This window comes from Pseudoliparis swirei, chromosome 5 (genome assembly GCF_029220125.1).
Source record: "Pseudoliparis swirei isolate HS2019 ecotype Mariana Trench chromosome 5, NWPU_hadal_v1, whole genome shotgun sequence".
Classification (NCBI taxonomy): Eukaryota; Metazoa; Chordata; class Actinopteri; order Perciformes; family Liparidae; genus Pseudoliparis; species Pseudoliparis swirei.
The window spans coordinates 10,007,671-10,023,883 of record NC_079392.1 but is presented as its reverse complement, the minus strand read 5'-3'; the positions used below and the strand labels follow the sequence as shown (position 1 = coordinate 10,023,883).

At 44.6% G+C, this 16,213-nt stretch overlaps 1 protein-coding gene across 1 annotated transcript in view; it reads left to right on the top strand.

The window, feature by feature from the left end:
* Positions 1-16,213, top strand: part of mylk4b (myosin light chain kinase family, member 4b) — a 34,233-nt gene that overhangs the window by 2,178 nt on the left and 15,842 nt on the right. Inside the window, exon 2 of the mRNA XM_056414532.1 lies at positions 5,391-5,640. Coding sequence (XP_056270507.1) covers positions 5,391-5,640 — 250 coding nt within the window. The remainder of the gene's footprint in view (positions 1-5,390; positions 5,641-16,213) is intronic.

Here is a 16,213-nt window from a genome sequence, read left to right as displayed (position 1 = left end):
CACATTCCGATGGTTTAAAGGCTTTGATGGCTGTTTCCATGCAACTGCTAAACCAGAACAACAGAGGCCCCTGAGAGAGAGAGATAGCACCCTGGGGTGAAGACCTACCACTCAAGGCCGCTCCTCCCACTCTCTTGCCCTCGCCTGATACCTAAAAAAAGACTCCTAATCTGCCCTGCTGATTCTGTACCATGCTCACGTTTAACAACCACTCCCCAGCAGTTAGGCCATATTTTAAGTGTTTATATGGATGCGTGCGCACATGAACACAACACAAGCAAAACATGCACGCAGCGGACTCTGTGTCCACCCTCGCCAAGGAAGGTTACCTCAGCTGAGAGCGACTGCAACAACTGTTTACATAAAAGCGGAAAGCAGAAGCAGAGGCGATTTCTAGTTTTTCACTTCGGAATATGCGACATGAAATGTTGAACGGGCGGAACTAGCTCACTCTGAGTCATTTAGCAATATTCAAGCCTGGCCTGTTATTCTACACCAGGCCAGGCTGGGAGGCCCACTGCTGTGCCAGATAAAAATAAACACTAAGTATAGATAAATAAATAATAACTCGAGTCCCTTTTGTCGGAACTGTCACCTGTTGCTTCCGTCTTTCAGAGTGCCTCTCTTTTTAACGGCCTCTTTTGTCCCCAGCTTGTAGAATTAGCCTCAACAATAAGCCCGCAGCTCTGTACGGACTTTGATACAGCACCTAGCCACAGTCTCGAACATGGGAAAATAATTGAATAGTACTAAGAACATTGTGACGCTGTTCCCTCCTATTAAACCGGCTGTCATAATCAGCACGTGCTGTGCATTTGGTTTGAATCCCCCAGAGACAACCGGCATGGATTCCCTGGGCAGGTTTTCACGGCGATGCGTTACAATGTTCTTAGTACTATTACATTTGCTCTTGTGGCACATTTGATGAGATTTGAATGATGCCGATCCCCCTGGTCTTTTTTTTTTCTTACGCTTTTTTTTCATCTAAACATACACTTGTGGACAGTCTTCTGGGGCCTCCGTGATTCATTGCTACTCTAAGAGTTATGAGACTCATGCGGGACTTCCTATCAGTTACATGAAGGGATTATGACAAAGAAGACAGATAGGAACCCCCCTGCCGTTTTATAGAGGGGGGAATTAGAGAGTGCCGCCAAACTCTGTAAACATACACAAACTCCAGCATCAGCAGTGACGCTCTTGCTACTGACGCGCATGGGGGTGGGGGTGGGGGTGGAAGATTCAAGATTCAAGATTCAAGATTCAAGATTCAAGATTCAAGATGTTTTATTTGTCACATACACACACAGGGTGTGCAGTGAAATGAAAGTGGCAATGCTCAGCAGGAATGTGCAAGGGCAACAAGTACACACTATTTACAAATAAAAAACAACACAATATTTACAGTAAGTGTGTGTGTGTGTGTGTGTGTGTGTGTGTGTGTGTGCCTAAGAGGGGCAGTTGTGTGGGTCTATGTGGGGGTCCTGGTGAGGTCGGAGTTCACAATCCTGATGGCCTGAGGAAAGAAACTCCGTCTCAGTCTCTCTGTTCTTGCAGCGTGACTACGGGCGCCTGCCTGACCGCAGCAGCTGAAACAGTCTGTTGTTGGGGTGGTGAGGATCCTTCATGATCCTGCCGGCTCTGGTTCTGCACCTCCTGGTGTACAAGTCCTGCAGGGTGGGAGTGTAGTTCCAATAGTGCGCTCAGCCGACGCACTACTCTCTGCAGAGCCTTCCTGTCCTGAGCGGAGCAGTTGCCAAACCAGGCTGTGATGCTTCCTGTCAGGACGCTCTCTACAGCTCCAGAGTAGAAGGACTGAAGGATCCTCTGGGAAACTTTAAATTTCCTCAGCTGCCTGAGGTGGTAGAGGCGCTGCCTTGCCTTTCTCACCAGAGTGTCTGTGTTTGTTGACCATGTCAGATCCTCGGTGATGTGGACTCCCAGGTATTTATACCCGCTCAACCTCTCCACAGTAGTCCCGTTAATCCCCAGTGGTGAGTACGTCCTCTGTTGTTGTACCCTCCTAAAGTCCACAATCAGCTCCTTAGTTTTGGTGACATTCATGATGAGGCTGTTGTCCTGGCACCAGAGTGACAGATCAGCAACTTCCTCCAGGTAGGCCTTCGGAGATCAGGCCCACCACCACTGTGTCATCCGCAAACTTGATGATGGTATTGGAGTTGAACCTGGCCACACAGTCATGTGTGTACAGGGAGTACAGTAGGGGGCTGAGGACGCAACCCTGGGGATCCTGTGTTCAGGGTGAGGGATTTGGAGGTGTGTCTGCCCACCCTGACCACCTGTGGCCTGGCGGTCAGGAAGTCCAGGATCCAAGCACACAGGGTTCAGTCCCAGCTCAATCAGCTTGCCGGCCAGTCTGGAGGGACTATGGTGTTGAAAGCTGAACTATAATCAATGAACAGTAGTCTCACATAGCCCCTTCTGGCTGTCCAGATGAGAGAGTGTGGTGTGCAGTACCTGGGAGACAGCATCATCCGTGGATCTGTTTGGGCGATAAGCAAACTGCAGCGGGTCCATGGAGGAAGGAGGAAGGCGCAGATGTAGTCCTTTATCAGCCTCTCAAAGCATTTCATGACCACCGAGGTGAGGGCCACCGGTCGGTAGTCATTCATACATGCTGGAGAAGCATTCTTGGGCACAGGGACAATAGTGGATCTCTTGAAGCAGGCGGGGACCTCGGACTCAGCCAGGGAGAGGTTGAATATTGTGGTGAACACTGGAGCTAGCTGGTTAGCACAGGTCTTCAGTACAGATATGCCATCTGGACCTGCAGCTTTCCTGGTGTTCACCCTCAACAGAGCCCTCCTCACACTGTGCTCGGTCACAGAGAGTGTGTGTTCATCACGCTAACGGTGTTGTTGCTAGCGCTGTTGTTGCTAGCCTCAAACCGTGCATAAAATGAGTTCAGGTCGTCCGCTAGGGATGCGTCGGCACTCACCATTGCGCGGGGTCTGCTCTGGTAGTTTGTGATAGTCCGTAGCCCCTGCCATAGGCGCCTGGTGTCGCGCTGCTCCATCTGTGATTCCACTCTGTCTGTGTGTGTGTGGGGGGGGGGGGGGAGGGGACAACTGTAATGAGTCAACGTGAGCACAATGGAAAGCAAACTGTTCAACTTCCTAATTCCTGTCCGACAACAAGCCGCGTGACGGCTCCTGCCTCCTGCCTCCTGCCTCCTGCCTCCTGCCTCCTGCCTCCTGCCTCCTGCCTCCTAACACTTTTTCCGGGCCATTTCTGGTGATAGTGTTCCCCCTGACCTTCGCCCTGTCCTGGGGAAGACCCAAAATAAAGCCCTTTAAAGTGAGTGACCATGGGTCACAGGGTCTCTCAGGAGCGTCTCTCTGTGATCAATCTCATCTGCTGGCACCGTCACAGCAGGCAGAAGTTTCTTTAAAAGACCTTCCTCAAAATACTTAATTTAAAAGAACAGGCTCAGTGGTGGTCAGGCTGGACACCTGTTGTGTCCTACAGTGAGAGGTAGAGGACATTCTCAGCTTATTTATGATGTAAAAGCAGGAATGTATATATAGCAGTAATGTATATGTATATATATTTATATATATATTGTTATTTTATTTTATTTATTTATGTCAAAAAAACTACAAATTAGACACCGACATTAACATTTATTCTTAAACAAATTAAAGATGTATTACCATGTAACATTTACATAAATATAGTCATAATAAACATGTGTCTAAAACATGTATCATAGTCAGGGGTGCACATAACTTTTTCAGTGAGTTACTCAGGTGAGTACCGGGAGATGGTGTTCAAACATGTTAATCTTCAAAATGATTCTATTTAATTTACATGTATAGTGAGATCTGCATAATGTAGTGAAGTCTGGTCTCTTCATTTGTCATGGTTTTTTAATTTAATTCTAGAATTCCCCAATTATGAAAATACCTTGCCTTGAACACACACATTAAAATCACCTTGTCCATGGAGCTATACGCACCTATTAATTAACAATATGGATCAGCACAGTTGGTGCATCTGCATCCCAAACACATTCTCCTAACCATGGGGAAGTAAATTCATAAAAGTAAATAAATAAATAAGTTATAGAATGAGTAAATGAATCCCCAAATGTAAAAAGTCCAACAAAAATATGAGTGACACACTGTTTTGGTTTTAGCCCTGAAGTTGAAATCCTACCCTGAGATGCTACAAATCAGCCCTGGCTGCAACACACAGTCGAATTCCTGCGCTGTGCTGAAACTACAGCCCCTCTTCTCTGACGTCTGTAATTGTCAAGCAAAAGGCAGGAGGTATAAATATCCCCAGTGATCTTCCATGACGCCCCCAGAGGCTCAACAGGTAGAAAGAAGCAGAAAGCCAGGTGTCGCCATCAGGCGTCAGGGTGGATTTCTCCACCCATCGTCAGTCATCCCACTTGGATCGGAGAGACTGCATATGGTGCAATTTCAACAGCGCAGATTAGAGTTGGGCAATCAGATCAGGCAAGAGATGTTGCTCTTCCCTTTATATTAACAGTGCAGCAATCTTTTTAATCTCAGTGGTTGCATGAAGTGAAAGCAATGTTTAAAACTATGCCACATGTTTTATGGCAATCCTGACGGATTTCAAGGAGCTTTTTGCATCAATATGATGCAGTACATACATTTATTTGAGGTAATTCACTGTGTGCAAAATCACCCCTATAGATACATATGTCTTAATTGTCTTTATTAAATTGAGCTCTAATCAAAGATTAATTTCATTTTTTAAATGTTGTTATCAATTACCCAGCAGATTATTCCTCTATTTGTGAAATACCAGAAAATAGAGACAAATGTTAATCAGTTTCTGAAAGTTTAAATATTTACTAACATATTTTACCCTTTGGGTTCAATATTGTTTTCCAAGTTTAGGCACTTTATGTACGACATTAAACATTGAATTAAGGTCTTCAAATTGCTTCTTTGGTCCAAGCAACAGTACAAAACACAAATATATTAAGTTTACGCTTAAAAAAAGCAAAGCAAAGGGGGCTGGAAGTAAGTTGTGTTTAGAACGTTTGCATAAAAAAGTGTTGACTCAGTTTCAGCTGAAATTCTGAGAATAAAATGTACACATACATTTATAGAAAATGTGCGGCCCATCAAAATTTAACAGAAACCCAACGTGATGCTTGTTTTGCCTGTTAAACGATTTAAAAACCCAAATATATTACATTCACAAAGATTTGAACCAGAAAAGCATCACATTTACAAATTGGCACCATTTATATAAATGGATGTTTTGTGTCAGAGATAGAAAAAAAACGAGTGTACATATTGAAGAGCTGCTGTGTTGCTGGATTAATGGTGAATGTAATGATATATTTTAGTGGAAAGACGTTAATAAACGGCTTGTTGTGATTTCAGGTCAGACAACACTCTGTGTAATGAGTCTGTTTCTGGCAAGACGAATGTCAAACTCCTGTCGACTGCCTTGCCGCCCCCAATACCCATGTCCCCCATCGTTGAAAAGATGGAGGGGCTGAAGGCCATCCGCAACCGAAGCAACAGCCTCCGTCTGGGCCGGCTGGCCTTCTACCGACACCTGGAGAAGGTGGAGACCATGCGCTGCTTCTGGGAGCTCAAACACGTGGAGCTGGAGGGAGGAAACCAGCAGGTAACGTGCACTGCCTTCAAGTGGGCCAGATCCGATACATCCGTGATTCCTAGATACGTTGATCACTTTCCCGATACTCCCGAGCACCTTCCTCCTTGAGATGAAGCTGCTCTGGTTGCAGTGTGAGCAACCTGAATATGAACTCTGCCACCCTATTGCTGTATTTAACTGGATCTACTTGATCAAATCTTGAAAATACTCATTTTTCTGTGAGATAAAACAACATTGTGCTTTATTTTTGCATTTTCAGCCCCTCTGCTGAAATTGTTGCTTTTCCAAAGCATGCAATGGTGTTTTTGAAAACAAATCACCATTTTTTAAAATAAATTGGCTCAATTAGAAAAAACTCCAGTGTGATTCCCTAAAATCAATTAATGAGCGACTGGGAGGGCTTTTGTTTGTTCCGTCGTACATCAGGTATTTATAGGAGTTACATTACATGGGAATGACTCTGTAACAATATTGTGCCCCCTGATGGCAAAGCTGCCATGTGTTCAACCAGAGCCACACACAGCAGAGTGTGCAAAGGGGAGGAAGACAGGAACTGAAATAAACCACAGGAAACTATTCTGGTTCTCTGCACCTGTTTTCCGGCACAACATGCAACGACCTCACTAGAGGGAGCTGCAGCTCTTTAAATGTCTTGTCTGGACCTTCACACAGAACACACACACAGCAAACCATAGACTGACAAGAAGGTTTTGCACTTGCTAAACACACACAGATCTCGTTGCCGCAGGATGGGCGGCCCTGGGCCAGTTTAGTTTACAAATGATGTTCAATGTTGATTTAAACCACTGAGCAACTCCCAAAAAAACAAACATACAATGTAAAATATTCCACTAAACAACTCTGCAGCAGGGGAGGTCGGCTCCAATGAACTAGGGGGTGAGGTGAGGTTAAACTTGCGGGATTCATTTTTCTAAATACATATTGTTAAGTGACAAAACAGTTACAGGTACCAGTACTTCACCGTGTACTTAACATTCAGTAAATGTGACTTACATGAACATGTTTTTTAGAAAGGTAATAGTCCTCGACACTGAAGTTGACATAACGTTTTTACTTTGCTAGCTGCCAATCAGGTCCCATGGATAAAAGGATTCAAACAGCTGCTTGTGATTATTGAGGAGGACATAAGCCAATAAAAACATGTCCATTAGGTTTATGACAATTTGTTTTTGCGGTAAATATACAGTACGTACTCAGGGATTTAACAGTAACAAGGCAAATGTGTTTTTGCCAATTTTGGCGGTGTATTTGGTTTTACTTGTTGTCGGAAAGCTGCTATTTAAAACAAATTAGTAGCATGCAAACCAGTGAACTAGTGTAGCATATATGTGTACATATATATATATATATACACTACCGTTCAAAAGTTTGGGCTCACTTAGAAATGTCTTTATTTTTCAAAGAAAAGCACTGTTTTTTCAATAAAGATAACATTAATCAAAAATACACACTATACATTGTTAATGTGGTAAATGACTATTCTAGGTGGAAACGTCTGGTTTCTAATGAAATATCTCCATAGGTGTATAGAGGCCCATTTCCATCAACTATCACTCCAGTGTTCTAATGGTACATTGTGTTTGCTAATCACCTTAGAAGACGAATATCTGATTAGAAAACCCTGGTGCAATTCTGTTAGCACAGCTGAAAACAGTTATGCTGGTGATATAAACTATACAACTGGCCTTCCTTTGAGCTTGAAGAACAAAATTAATACTTCAAATATTAATCATTATTTCTAACCTTGTCAATGTCTTGACTATATTTTCTATTCAATTTTCAATTCATTTGATAAATAAAAGTGAGTTTTCATGGAAGACACGAAATTGTCTGGATGACCCCAAACTTTTGAACGGTAATATATAAAAATATATATACATAAATATATATATATGCATCTATATACATATATTATATGTGTGGTTCTGATGGAGCGCAGCTACTGTCAGTCTGAGTGGAGAACAGTGTTGTATATATTCTGTTGGGGATTTGGTTGATGTATCTTTGGTCTTGTCCAACTACAGACCACTGGTGCTTTTGAAGTGACCACCAGAGGACGCTGAGGGGAACGTTACGGTTACATGGGAGGCACCGTGGGTAATTTGAGCTCCTCAGCCTATCATAGCGACAAGCGAATAACTCACACACTTTCCTCTCTATCTCTGACCTCTGACCTCAGTAGAACTTTCGCTCCACTACCTGACCTTTTCTTCCCTTTCAACAAAACCGCTCCACGCGGCACACACATGCGGGTCAGCCACCAGATCCACCAGTTTCATTAAGAAACGCTGTCACTCCGGCCCTGATCCCTGGGGATCTCCTCAGATGCCCGACTGAGATTATTTACCCTCCCCCGGGGGGTCCTGCCCTGTAACACCCCCCCACCCCCAACAACACACACACACACACACACCTGTTTCTGCCCGTTAAACAAAGCTTGTTTTTGACCTGCTGCAGATTGGGGAATTTCCTTGAGCAAATCTTCTAACCATCTCCTAAAAATGGCTGCCATAAGTAAGAAATGTGTGCTTCATAGAATTATTCAGTAATCGAGATCGAAATACCATCGACCATCAGCAATTCCCACGCTCCACCGCGTAAGAGGTTTTATTTAGCATATTCTGAAATTCAAGCAAAAACGGGGGTGTTCATATTTCTCTCTGATTTCCTGAGGTCGTCAAGCAACCCGAATCCCTTCAAAGGACACAACACGTGTCTCACCTTCTCTTTAAGAGATGTGTAAAGGCACCAGTTACATAAGTCATACTGTTAAGGTCATGGGGAGGGATCTGATCTGCTTGTCTGCGGTGGTTTCATTCCACCACCCGGCATAAATCACCAGCTACTTTCCAGACAGGCACTTAAAGTCCAAAAGGACACTCTGCTGTCCTCTGCTGAGAGCACAAATGGAAAAGCTCTGCACGTCTTCGTCTATTGGTGGCGTGCACCGACCACGCAAAAGAGGAACCGCAGTGTTTTTTCTGGTTTGTTTTTTCCTTTTTAGGATCAGAACATATGCTCTTCACTCGTACCTCCTTCTCTATCTTCGCCAGAGTGTCCATCTTATTTGACCCGTCCAACTCCGCACCACATGGATGCGGGCGTTTGTCCACGGCCGTCGTCATGTCTGCCGTTGTAGGCCGTCTGCAACGATGCATGCACGCGACTCAGCTCGTGTTCCAACCTGTGGGGGTGTAGAGAAACACGGGCGAAGGGCCTGCTCGTCAGTTATCCTCAGGAGCACGCATCAAGTGCTGTGTCCGAAGTTAAAGCATACCGCAGCGGTCTCACTGACATGCCAGCATGCGATTCTGCGAACAGCAACGACACCCTGAACCCGACACCACCTGTCCCCTTCTGCTCTCAGAGACGGCATGTTCTATCCTTTTAGGTCCCGGGGTGGGAGGCAGGGAGGAAGCCGGGTTGGCGGGCGAACGGTTGGCTTGGTGGCCATGTGGCTTGGACAGCAACGACTCCCCGTTCTTGTGTCGAGCAAGAGACTGAATATTCAATGCGCGGCCACAGGAGCCCGACTAGTTCATAATCAACCCCCGCTGCCTGGCCCCATGTCAACAACTTGTGTGCCTGCCACCTGAGACGCATTTTGCCACGAGCGGCCGAGATAAAGACGGGCGGCCGGTGCAGGCGGACGCCGCGGGGGCAGGAAGAGGAAGGTTTTGCCATCATGGAGAACGTCCTGAGGGATAAAGATATTTGGATATTAGGGAGCGTGTGTCTGATGGCCACTTTCCTGTGGGGCCGGCTGTGGAAATTATTCTCCGCCAAGAGGAGGGGAAGGGCCTCGCCGTCTGCAGAATTACAGGTAACACATTAAGAGCAGGCCTGTGCACCGGAGAATTTTGGGAACTCGGCAGAAGTTCGTTGCCTCTGAATGAATAGCAGAGTGGTCGTAAATGATGTAAAGCAATCCCTGTTTATTGTACCCCGCTGTCATGTTGAGGATTATGGCTGAGCCCGGCACGCTGCAGGCCTGCATGAACCGCGGGAAATTAAGCAATGGATGTTATCGCATTATCACCTTACACTTACATTACCTTATACTGCCTCAATGCCAAAGGAATTCAAATTAGATAGTTACTCTTTCTGTCATTTTGACGGTTCTAAGCAAAGCTTGCTTTCACCAATGAAGTCGTATTTTCATGTTTGTCTGTAGATAGCAGAACATCTGAAAAACCTGGTAACAGATTCAGGAGAAATTTGGTAGAAAGTCAGGCCACAGACCCGGAACGACGGACTAGGACTGATCACGCAAAGCGCTGTGCGCTAGATCGTCAACATTCGCCCGTTCACACACTGATGGAAAAGGCCATTGTTGGACTGGAGGAGACCGACATCAAACCGCCGGTCTTCTGATTACAGGAGGCCCCGCCCAATCCGCCCAACCCGCCCAATCCGCACAATCCCCCCGCCCCCCCCCCCCGCCACAGAATTCCTATCATTACAACTATCGGCAAGTTTTTGCACACTTTCAGTATTTTTAAATATTACACTGAATTTAAAATAAACTGGTGGTCGTGAACAAGGACATGCACTTCGACACAGAACGTTTCTATGCAGAATGTTTCAACGCAGAACGTTTTGACGAAGAACATTTCAACGCAGAACATTTCAACGCAGAACATTTCAACGCAGAACATTTCGGCGCAGAACGTTCTGACGCAGAACGTTTTGACGCAGAACATTACGACGCAGAATGTTTCAACGCAGAACGTTTCCACGCAAAACGTTTCCATGCAGAACATTTTGACGCAGAACGTTTTGACGCAAAACGTTTTGATGCAGAACGTTTCAAAGCAGAATGTTTCGACGCAGAACGTTTTGATGCAGAATGTTTTGACGCAGAACGTTTTGATGCAGAATGTTTTGACGCAGAACGTTTTGATGCAGAACGTTTTGACGCAGAACATTTTGATGCAGAACGTTTCAAAGCAGAATGTTTCAAAGCAGAATGTTTCGACGCAGAATGTTTTGATGCAGAACATTTTGACGCAGAACGTTTTGACAGAGAACATTTCAAAATGCTCGTCAGATCAGAACCTCACTGGAGTTTAAGTAAGAACACGTTGTCATGAGTAATTAACAGATGTGGAGGAGCGGGAGCATTGGACGCTGTTACACAATCCGACTACGTTCTAAATCACATTAGAGTCCAATGCTGATTTCTTCACACCTCCATACGTTGTGGCAATGCTCTGGCAGGAGGAGCAGAGCCGGAGCCCGACACATTGCACATCAGGTGGCTTGATGATCATATCTTTGACTTCAAAAAGAAGAGCCTGGTCAGTCTGAGCTCAGCAGTTATGGAGGTATCTGATGGTCGCCTGGTTTCTGCTTTCAGAAGAAGTTTTGCGTTACTGGAAATTTAAAAGCTAACATCTTTCAGAACCAGTCTTCCCCTGGATCAAGTAGAGCTTTACTGACTAATCTGCTCTGTGTGCACGGACCACAGCTGTTTTTCAGTACACTGGCAGTAAAACCAATCAGCTGCGGTATCCATGGCATGAGCTGCTGAAGTCAGCTGAACGTGTTGCTTTGACTTAATAATGCAACACAGTGTTTTACATTCTGTTGAATGGTTCACACGAGACACACCTCTAGACTTCACACACTATGTTCAGAGACAGTAATTGACGCCTCATAAAGCGAGAGAGCTGTGGTGCTTTGAGCAGTCAAAGCCTGTCAGTGTCAGCGTAATAATATTTTATTAGAGTATTAGTCCTATGTCCCCGCTGACAGTGGTTTTATTACTTAGTTATCGTTTCTTGCATGCTCGACAGTTCACTCCAAATGTGTCAACATGCTGTTATGTCATGTTGGTTTTGATGTTCATAAAACGGTTGTATTAAAATGGATCGGACTGATCTGAGGAGATCTAAAGTCATGTTTTGAATGAAAGCGTTTTGAAACCTGGGTGCAGAACAGGTTAATCCTGTTTAAGTGGGCTCTGTCCAAGGTGCTGAAACAACCCGGTTCCTCGGCTGACTTTCAATGAACTTTTCCTCACTTTAAGCTCCAATTCTGTAGCCATGTTATACTCATGAATACTCGTGGGCTCATCTTCAGCTGAACTGGGAGGATGTTCTCCTTCAGCTCCAGGTTCAGACACAAAATGCCAGGAATAAAAGGTGAATAAAATGCAAAATGTTAACCAGGAATAAAGCGTGGGTGAATCTTTGTGGGTTCATCTTCTGTACATCCTCTGTTGTTTGCTTGATAGTGAAAACAAAAGTAACGGCTCTTTGCTCAAAATAAAGTGTTTACATACCATTACTAAACAGTCACTAGAGCAGTGTAGCATTACCAATCATCATCCTCATCCGGATCACAGTAAATATGATATTTAAGTGGGTAATTTTGTGCTTTATTTTTAGCGCATAGCAGTAACGTAGAGCTGTATTTGTGGTGTTGCATCATTTCTGTGCGTTGAGCTCTGCATGGAATGGTGACCTGAACAAGCTTTTGCTCTTCAAACTAAGCACAGTGAAGACGAGAGGTCCAAACAGTTGGTTTTGTGTGAGGCGTGTGCAGAGCGGACGGCAGCGTGTGTTAATGCGCGTGAGCGTGACTAATGTGACGAGGGCTTCTCCTGCCCCAGATTCACACACACACATATAGCGCAGACGAAATTAGCACACAAACAGAGGAGGGACGGGGGAACAGAGCCAGTGATATTGTTGTGTTCTGGATTAAAGAATTTAAGAAGACAAAGGCGGCCTGTGTGTGACTGTCTGTATTTGTGTTATATTTATTGAAGCTTGTCAAACACACATTATCTCAAGTCTTTCACTTGAAGTGTTTTCTGCTGAACTTTTTGAGAAGGATATTAAATAAGGAGGGAAGAGCATAAATAATTTCCAGGAAGACCGGTATTATCCTGATTTGCTCGTGTTTGTTGTCTACAAGCATAAATAAAAGTGTTTCTCATCGATGTCCAAAAAATTATAAAAACCTTCAAAAGGATTCCTAATAGCAAACTATTTTTTATTTATATATATCACACTTAGGATTAGGTCACATTTCCCCCACTGTTGTTAATGTAAATATTTGAACATTTGTTCACCCACTACTGGTGTTTAGTGAAATGAAGACTTAAGTATTAAAACACTTTTTTTAAAGAGATTCTCCCGCCATTCGGTTACATTTTCAAATATATTTCATGTGTGTGGCAAGAATGTCTCATGACTCATCTTACTTCTCAGTATGGGACCGTTTCCCCATCGTCCCCAAATACATGAAGCCTACTGTATATCAACAGTTTTGTGACCAGCCCTGACTAAATATGTACATAATTTTTGTTTTTTGATCTGTGAAAATGTTGACTCAATCATCGGTTATTCAGTTTAATAATAATAATAATAATAATAATAATAATACATTATATTTCTATAGCGCTTTTCAAAATACTCAAAGACGCTTTACAACACATAGTTAAAATATCCTAAAAGCTATGCAATAAAAATAACTAAAATTACAATGAAAACAAATGATAAAAGCAAATATGAACGTAGAGAGCACACAATCACACAGCAGTGTCTTCATGTATACATAGATTGCATTAATTGAAGGAAAGGAGGCTTGCAATTAGTTTAATTGTTCAACACAAGTTAATGGGACATTTGACTTAAACTTGTACTCCTCAGCTCTCCTGGCTCCATGTTTCTTCCTGTGCGTCTCTCTGGGATGAGGACTCCGTTTGTTTGCGGCCCTTTTATTGTTCAGACCTACAATGAACACATATTGTAACCAGATGGGGACTCAGAAAACTATTTAAATATATAGCTTGAGTTTAATCTGTGATCCGTCTTCACTCGGGTATACAACTCCAGTGACGTTGATACAAATCAAATCAGTCAGAAAAGACATTTTGCAAGGCTGTCAGTGCTAGTGTTTGCGATGTTGGGATGTTGCTGGAGTTATTAGCAAACCAGGCATCACTCCAACAATATAAACCGACACAGATTGTTGTATATTAATGTCAATCAGTGGTGGTTGTCTGGCTTCTTACTTGGAGAGTGACAGAGAGCAGGAGGACATACAGACATAAAGTCACACCAGGTGGTGTTTATGAGCTGTCGCCATGTGGATCTTACACGGCAAACATTGATTGTATTTGGGTGGGTACATGTGTGCGTGTGTGTGTGTGTCTGTGTAGGTGTGTATGTGTGTGTGTGTGTGTGTAGGTCAGGGTTCAAGGTAACTAGAGAACAGCTGGGCGTGACACTCAAATGCCCAAACGCTGTTGCCTCACAATTCCCCAGGTAGTCGTCGGCATGTTGGTAGAAGAGGACTTCTGGATCCGTGGCTCTCTTCTGCCCCCTGGTGGTAGCAAGACAGAACTGCGCCTTCTTTATAGTGACAACAGTATAAAACCTGAGGATGAGTTTGCATGTTTTAGCTCATTTACTCTTTAGTGTTCAATGTAAACAGAACATGGCCGAAAACATTTGAGACTCTTAACAGATGTTTGGATTTTTTTGTGTCTTTTATGAGGGGGACCAACTTAAATATCATGCAACAATAATGCTGCACGTATTGACCACTTCCTGTTACGATCTCAGACACTTAGGAAGTAGGACCCAATTGCACGACCCGGGAGACAGAGATAAAGGTTCTGCAGTGAACAAATGAAAGCGCCACGTAGTGAGGGATCAAAACTTTTCAAGAGCACAACATAACCCGACCTGATCATGGCATATCTGTCGGTGCACACAGTACCCCCTCTAGGGCCAACGATTAAAAAAAGTCGTGGATATCTGTGTGTCTCGATAAATGAAGCAGCTATCACTAGGGGCTGCTTGCCCCCCCCTACGGACCTCCAGTAGCTTACGGACCTTTGTCAACGGACTTCTTTCAAAGGGGGGGGGGGGTGGGGAGGGAGGAGGGAGTGTGCTCTGCTCACACACCGCTTTTGATTCTACTAACGACGAAACGTGCACTCTCAGTCCTGGGGGTTGCAAAGCGCATCGGGCTTGGGTTGATGTGGGTGATAGTCTTTGTGGTGAGAGCAAAACCTTTTTTGGCCTGGACTGGAGGAGCGACCCTGCGATGAACGTCCGCAACAGCAATGGAGAGAGAGAGACCGCCGAAGGAAGGGTGTGGGCAACCTCGACCCATGTGGTGACCATGTGAGTGGGTGGGTTCCGGGGACGAGACAACGAAGCGTAGTCTCTAGTTAGTCTCTGGTTCTACCTCCGACTGTCATTTGACTGAGGTGTGATCCTCCTGATGACAGCTGTGGGTGGCTGACGGTGTCGACAAAACTTTCTTCCTCAAGGCGGAAATGAATTGTGGACCCCCTCGGGAAACAATGTCATTAGGGGGATCCTGAATTGAATCGTGATTCATCACCTCTCTCTGTGTGACTTTGGCAGAGAAGCTTGGTCAATGGATGAAGTGAGCCATTTTGAAGAACTAGTCTGTCTTGCCTCCCTGGATAAAATCACAAAATCAAGCAATGTGTGACCGGGGGACGATGGGGAATCGCAGCGGCTGGAAGCCACATCTTATGAGGATGAGGTCTTTATTTACACACACGACAAAGCCGCTACATATTGCCACATTTTTCTTCATGGATGGCCACCAGAAACGTTGTTTGTTCATACCCCCTACTCAAACGTAAAGCACAGATGAGGAGCCCAGTGGATGACCTTGGAGTGAAGAGCCTCAGACCTGGCCTTGAGGAGTTGGGGCTTAGCCTTTTTTATATATATTAGATTCTCTGTGATCTGTCCAGACTAAAAACGTTTGCTCTCACCCTCCAGCCAGTGTTCGGGGCAGCTTTAGCAGCTATTTATTCCTAACAATTCCCGTCATCCACGCGCCCGCTGTCAACTGTCGACGTCAACTTCAGGTACAGATTGTCTTGATGTCTTCTGCAGTTGTTTGAGACAGTACCTCCACCTCTCCAATTCCCTCATTCCACCTGCAAACCTCCAGCTGGCGCTGGCGCTGGGGATCTATGGTGGGTGATGAGGAAGATCTGTGAAGTCTGTGAAGGAAGAATGAAAAGATGGGGGGGGGGGTCAAGGGAGACCTTAGAGAGTCAGAACATGTGCAGAGGCAGCAACAGAACTGAAATTCCTAATAAACTTCTATATAAGTTAGCAAATCCTAGGAACTCCTTTTTGGGAGTCTGTGTGGGCACTGGGATACTGTACTGATACTTTGACTGGATTGGATATGATTGATTAGACTGAGACTATGTAAGAAAGAAAGACACTGTGTCTGTGTGTGGAACTTCACTGCCTTGATATATAGTTGATTATCCAGTAGTTTCTGCAAAACTTGCGGACATGGTTAAACATGAGATTTAGCGCCTGGGGAGAAATCTCAAATCGAGAGTCTCCTCCTTGGGAATGGGGGGCCGGCAAGAGACAAATCCGGTGTGAGGAGGTAGCGACAAGGCTTTAGACTTGTTAGCGCTCTTTTAAATCAGGTACACACACCACCTGCAATTCCTCTCCCATTCTTAAACTTTCCTGAAGGCACAGTCTATGTGGAGTTGTGTGGATCTTCCAAAAAACCAAAAAATAATAATCGA